A 7,065-nucleotide genomic window follows, 5' to 3' on the forward strand; every position below is an offset into this window, starting at 1 on the left:
CAAGTAGGGAGGAAAACGCATCAAAACCTTTGACAAATATTGAAACCGCAACTGAAGCCTTAGAGATGAGACTAAACAGATGAACGAATTAAGAGAACAGGTAATTTAATAGCCGTAAAGTAATCTTTTGTCATTTTAATATGTGATTTATTGCGAAATATAGCCTGATTATATATGTGAGATTACATTATAAACTAAAAATCTAATAGAAATATCTAGTTAACTGTTCTAAATCATAGTCTTTGGTGGATAAGGTGAGTTCTTTGCACACATTTATCAACTTTTGCTTTGCAAGGTTTCCATTTGTTTTGTCAAAAGCAACTAAATGAGCAAAACACTTTGGAAACAATTCGTCGACTTTAGAAATGTCCGACCGTTTAAAATATAGAATTTCTTTTCTATTTTTCAGTTCCTTGAATCTTTGCTGAACAGTTTCGTCTTGTTATGGACGACTATGAGCGAACGAGTATAGATAACATCCAACCACATACACAGTGCTTGTTTTAGGAAACTCTGGTTTTATTTCAGCAGCAACTTAAGCAAGCGTTACGAATAGGTCGATTGAGTTCGTTGTTCTGAAGACGACGCATCTACGGTAAGAACCTGGTCTGCAGTTAATTTCAATCAACTTTAAACCATTTGAAGTCACTATCATTTCAACATTGAAAACACCGTTATCGAGCCCAATTTTTCTACAGCAATCGAATGATGCTTGATTTATTTTTGCCACAAGTATTTTTGGTAAGCACGTGGTTGTATCAGAAAATCCATAAGGCAACTTTGGACCCATGTCCGTGACCAGCGCTTTCAGCAGAGCACCCCGAAATATTATTACATCAATTTGGTGAACAATACCTGGCAAAAATTCCATTAGAACCATTGAACTACCAAAGCCACACCCATCCCAATCCTTTTCATATGTGCCTTGTAACATGTTAAATTTAGAAACACAATCATCAATTGAGAATACTTTTGATACAGTGTGTTTTCTTTCGGATCCACAAGAATGACCTGAAACAATATATTCGGAATTAATAAGTTATCTAAAACTATCATATATAGGTATTTACACCTTATCAGTAAAAGGAAATGTGTTGTATAAGTAAATGTAACATGAAGTATATCGTATCAATCTGTGTTGGTCTTTACTGAAAGAATGCTGAAAGAATTTTGGTTGCTGATATAGAATCATGATTTCCCCACTCTAATATTAGCCACTTCCCTCCTAGTTGATTACTTACAACAACGTCATAAAAAGTGCAGAAATACGCGATCCCTTTCAGAAAATGAAAGGTTTTAGTCATTTAATTTTCAAAATCGATAGCAAAACCTAAAAATCAAAGCGCGAAAGCGCTGTAAAGGCTGTTAATTACAGGTTGTGTGTATTTTTAGTCCAGTTATATCATTATCTTGCATAGTACAGTGTACTTATCAGAGGTGGCTTTCAGTATTTAAGATTTAGAGTTCTCTAATGATATTGAACAAGTTATATGAATGTCATATTCTGAGCACTTTATGAAGGTGATTGTTCTCACTTGTTTATGAACTAGTGCATTATGTCCAGTTTGTACCTTTTTTTATCTATGTTTATAGTCAAATAAGTTATCAAAGGTACCAGGATTATAATTTAATACGCCAGATGCGCGTTTCGTCTACATAAGACTCATCAGTGACGCTCAGATCAAAATAGTTATAAAGCCAAACAAGTACAAAGTTGAAGAGCATTGAAGACCCAAAATTCCAAAAAGTTGTGCAAAATACGGCTAAGGTAATCTATTCCTTGGATAAGAAAATCCTTAGTTTTTCGAAAAATTCAAAGTTTTGTAACAGGATGTTTATAAAAATGACCATATAATTCATATTCAAATACTGTTTAAAATAGTTAGGCATTTTCTGTTTAGTAATAAGTAAATGTTATCAACTGTATTTTATTCAACTCTGCAAATGTGGTTTGTTACTGTTAAGTATGAATGATAGTTGTTTCATTGGCAATCATAACACATCTCCTTATTTATATAATGATCTATATTCAACGACCTCAGGTACAAAACAAATGTATGTAACTTAACTATGATGGGAAACCTTTGACTTCTTTCCTTTATATAAACTTTTGATTTGGTACCATAGAACTATGTAGAATAAATGTACATTGCAACATTGCAACATGTCAACTCTTTCAATGACAATACTTTTTTTAGAAACTATAACTCCAAGCAAAATTATATTTCCAAGTTTAAAGTAATTTATGAATGAAAAAAGGAGTTTTTAAATAAGAAATAAACTGATTCGCTGAGCGCAACTGGATACACCCGCAGAGATCCAACCCTGAACAGTTGGGGCAAAAATGGACACAATATTCAAGCTTGATACAGGTCTAAATTTGGATTGTAATTAAATATTTGACATATTATCGTTTCTGAATAAATGTAGTCAAAGAACTTGAAACCGGTTATATGAATTGAATTTATATTCAATTAAAGATTTCTTGCTGTTGTGCAATACACTGTGCTGTTGTGCAATACACTGTGCTATGGTGCAATACTTAATAAATCTGTTGCCAGACTATAAACAAATAAAGTTCAATTTCTTCTCAATGTCATATTTGAAATTTATGAAAATCTATAGGGAGATTACATCAATAGCTATAAATAATTCACCAAAGTTTCATGCGAACTCCTTAAAGCATTTTTGAGTTGTTGTCCAACAAGAGTGCACACGCTGAAATGTCTCGCCTTCTTCACTAATCACTGATATTATGTTGATAGTCCTTAATATAAAGCTTTATTACAACTCTCACATAAACTTAACATTAACCAAGAAAACTAAACATTGACCAATGAACCATGAAAATGAGGTCAAGGTCAGATGAACCATGCCAGGCAGGCATGTACAGCTAACAATTCTTCCATACAACAAATATAGTTGACCTATTGCTTATAGTTTAAGAAAAACAGACCAAAACACAAAAACTTAACACTGAGCAATGAACTGTGAAAATGAGGTCAAGGTCAAATAAAACCTGCGCAACTGACATATAGATCATAAAATATTTCCATACACCAAATATAGTTGACCTATTGCATATAGTATTGGAAAAAAAGACCAAAACTCAAAATCTTAACTTTGACCACTGAACCATGAAAATGAGGTCACGGTCAAATGAGACCTGCCAGCTAGACATGTACACCTTACAATCATTCCATACACCAAATATAGTAGACCTATTGCATACAGTACAAGAAAAACAGACCAAAACACAAAAAAACTTAACTATAACCACTGAACCATGAAAATGAGGTCAAGGTCAGATGACACCTGCCAGTTGGACATGTACGCCTTACAGTCCTTCCATACACCGAATATACTTGACCTATTGCTTATAGTATCTGAGATATGGACTTGACCACCAAAACTTAACCTTGTTCACTGATCCATGAAATGAGGTCGAGGTCAAGTGAAAACTGTCTGACGGGCATGAGGACCTTGCAAGGTACGCACATACCAAATATAGTTATCCTACTACTTATAATAAGAGAGAATCTAACATTACAAAAAATGTTAACTTTTTTTTCAAATAGTCACTGAACCATGAAAATGAGGTCAAGGACATTGGGCATGTGGCTGACGGAAACTTCGTAACATGAGGCATCCATATACAAAGTATGAAGCATCCAGGTCTTCCACCTTCTAAAATATAAAGCTTTTAAGAAGTTAGCTAACACCGCCGCCACATCACTATCCCTATGTCGAGCTTTCTGCGACAAAAGTTGCAGGCTCGACAAAAACTGGAAAATCCCCCCTTTTTTAATGAATAAAACCACATAACTCAGAAATGTAAAATCTAAAATTTAATAAATTCTAAAGGGAGCTTACGGATTGATAATTTAGTCTTAGATGCAAGATTTTTTTATCAGTTGTTAGTGGCTTTGAACTAGCTGTCAGTAACTGTGAGTACTCTCAGATCTGTACTTAGTGTCTTTTTGTTGTTTGGATGTACAACTACCCGACCACGTCCACTTGCATTTGTCTTTATCCATCTGATGAATTAAGCCTCTTTTCAACTGATTTTTATAGTTCGTTCTTATATTGTACTGTTACACCACTGTCCCAGGTTAGGGGGAGGGTTGGGATCCCGCTAACAAGTTTAACCCCGACATATTCTGTATGTACATGTATGTGCCTGTCCCAAGTCAGGAGCCTGTAATTCAGTGGTTGTTGTTTGTTTATGTGTTGCATATTTGTTATATTTGTTCATTTTTGTACATAAATTAGGCCGTTAGTTTTCTTGTTTAAATTGTTTTACATTGTCATTTCGGGGCCTTTTATAGCTGACTGTGCGGTATGGGCTTTGTTCATTGTTGAAGGCCGTACTGTGACCTATACATGTAGCTGTTAATTTCTGTGAAATTTGGTCTCTTCGTGGAGAGTTGTCTCATTGGCAATCATACCACATCTTCTTTTTTATATTTACATCAACAGATATAAACAATTCACCAAAGTCAAGGAATTTTTTACACGGTACAAGTTTTTCTCATTGTTGGAGATTGTACCGTGACAGTAACACCTGTAACTGCTTAAACCCATTTCTTATGCACTTTAGTTCGATAAACTGACTGAATATCATACCACATCTCCTTATTTTTATATGCATTACAATTTACATGTGCATGTAATTATAAATATATATATATATCAGAACAAAATTCATTGCGTCACTTTTATTTATGCATCCTTTGGCACAATACAAGTTCTAAAATTACACATCATTAAACAACTAAATGTTATTTCAGATGAAAGTTTTGTTTCAGTTCCATTCATAGGATTTATTAGAATTTTGTATATTTTGCCAAGTCCAATAATTCGCTCTATGTGCACATGTTTATTATGTCTATCAATTTGAAAATATATGTATCTCAAACAATGTGCTGCTGGACCAAGTTTGGTCAAAACAAATAAAAATTTAGTATACAACTCTAAACCGGTATATAAATGCATGGCTGTGTCACGTGTCTTCATTTCAAAATTCTCTGCTGAAAACATAGGCATTGATGGTGTTTGCGTAATTTCATCTGTGAAGCTCAACATTAGCTCGGCAGTTGGTGGTGGACAGTCATAAATCCTTTCTGCAGTATGAATGACTTCTTCAGGAAAACCAACTTTACAATCAAAACTTTCCTCTAGATTTCTACTACAATATTCATCAAGTTTAGTTCTTTTGTTTTCACAGGAAACTGCCCTGATTTTTCTTTTTGCGGACGATTCAGTTTCTTGCTTGGTCCAGGAAAATAGGCTGGGAATGGCAGTAGACTTAAGTCTCTGTATGGTGGGTTTGCGCCCTGAAAAAGGTTATAAAACATTAGTTTTTTGATAATTAAATGAACTTCCATTAGCAATGTATACTTTGTATTACCTGGCGAAATATTAACTAGATTTATTCATTACAATCTGGATAAAACTATGTTTGCCTGATTCAATGTATGTTATGTAAATCCAAAGGACAAACAATGAGAGACTTATGCAACAAACGTACATTGTTTGTACCTAAATAACTATAATATAGATGAGAGCATGTCATTGTTTTGTTCCTGTTAACATTGTCATTGATATTTTTCAAGAAAGTCTATGAGGCATAGCTTATGCATTCCTGTCATTACTACATTAGAATAATTACTGCTAAAATAATTCTCAGTATGATATACCTCTTGTAATAAATCATTATAATTGTAGCAATCACCAAAAAATCTCAAACAGACCCCATTGAATCGTAATCCAAAAAATTATGACGTCTTGAATTAACCACCCCCTTTTATTCTAAAACGATAATTGTGGTTGTAAACAGACTTTGGTTTATTCGCATGGCGATTACATATATAACTATATATTTCAAAAAGAAAATAGAGTTTTACCATGAATAGTTTCCTGCACGTAGTCTTTTTCAGTAAAATGTGCCTTGCAAACAACAGCTGATTGAGATGGACTCCACGATTTCATCGTGTTCTCGTCCAATCTGCGTATGGGCCATGGCGTTGATCCAACTTTTCCTTCTTTTTAAGTCATTTGGAAATGCATGTCCTCCTCTTAAATGACATCCAGGTACACAACAACCAGTACTTGGCATCGTTAATTGAAAATGTAACTGAAATAGTTGCAGAGTGCAGAAACCGGAAAATGAGGAACAGGATCGGCTACCACGGGGCCACCTATTCAGGAACGATAATTTGCTACTTTATATAACTGCGAAATAACAATAACGTACGTTAGACGGGTTCACGTGCATAAACAGAAATGCGCTTTAAATTGTATAATATAATTCATGTTCAGTCGACCTTTAATTATTATATCAACGACTGAAATGATTTATAAACATATAGATTGCAGATAACACTCGAAATTAACCCGAGCTCTTTCCACACGGAATTCAAATAATACTAGTTTGTCAATCGATTTACTGCTTATAATGCAAAATACAAATATATCAAAAGTTTTTAAAACTAACAAAACACAATGATCGTTTCTCTATTTCCCAATGTAAATGAAATGAAACAAAAACATTTTATATCACAATAAGAAGAGGAGAGAATTCAACATTTCCGGATCTACTTGAAGCCTAATGACCCCCCACGTAGATAAGTTGGATATCGCGGAAGCAAGGATTAACTCGACAACCAGAAAGGCATTAAAGCACTGCCTTTAAAAACCACGACCAAAAGCATTAAGTCTATGAAAACAAACAAAATGGGAAAAAAACATAGGAAGTTTACGGCGTTATTTTATAAACTTAATTTTATTAACTTGAGTTCATATGATTGGATTGTAATAACTGTATGTATGAAGACGACGACTATGAATATCTTTGTTGGAGTAGATCTTAGATGAAATAAATTTGAAATTGAATTTAATTTTTTGTTATTACACGTATGGGGAGGGAATCGATCCGCAACTCGAGCGATATGCTATGGTAATTTAATATCATTTACCTCAATATTCAAATCCTGAAAAGTTTTCCATACAAATCGGCGATCTTTACCGGAAGCTCCAATGACCAGGACAGTTTTTCCTGATATT

General features: G+C 33.9%; 1 protein-coding gene and 1 pseudogene across 1 annotated transcript; both read right to left on the minus strand.

The window, feature by feature from the left end:
- Nucleotides 1-202: 202 nt before the first annotated feature.
- Nucleotides 203-934, minus strand: LOC127737955 (carnosine synthase 1-like; annotated as a pseudogene).
- A 3,756-nt stretch (nt 935-4,690) lies between these two features.
- On the minus strand, nt 4,691-6,116 carry LOC127724138 (uncharacterized). The gene is made up of 2 exons (XM_052231010.1): nt 5,907-6,116; nt 4,691-5,336 (listed from the first exon to the last, which is right to left on the minus strand). The coding sequence occupies exons 1-2, from the start codon at nt 5,989-5,991 to the stop codon at nt 4,723-4,725; spliced, it is 699 nt and encodes a 232-aa protein (XP_052086970.1). The 5' UTR covers nt 5,992-6,116; the 3' UTR covers nt 4,691-4,722.
- Nucleotides 6,117-7,065: the final 949 nt, after the last annotated feature.

Source organism: Mytilus californianus, unplaced genomic scaffold (assembly GCF_021869535.1).
Source record: "Mytilus californianus isolate M0D057914Y unplaced genomic scaffold, xbMytCali1.0.p SCAF_1, whole genome shotgun sequence".
In the NCBI taxonomy this organism is placed as follows: domain Eukaryota; kingdom Metazoa; phylum Mollusca; class Bivalvia; order Mytilida; family Mytilidae; genus Mytilus; species Mytilus californianus.

What these genes read in the sequence shown, in the direction of transcription:
- LOC127724138 (XM_052231010.1), bottom strand. Translation starts at nt 5,991, where the DNA reads ATGAAATCGTGGAGTCCATCTCAATCAGCTGTTGTTTGCAAGGCACAT. An exon ending in CGTGCAGGAAACTATTCATG is followed by an intron (nt 5,337 to 5,906) that starts GTAAAACTCTAT and finishes AACCTTTTTCAG; the next exon opens with GGCGCAAACCCACCATACAG.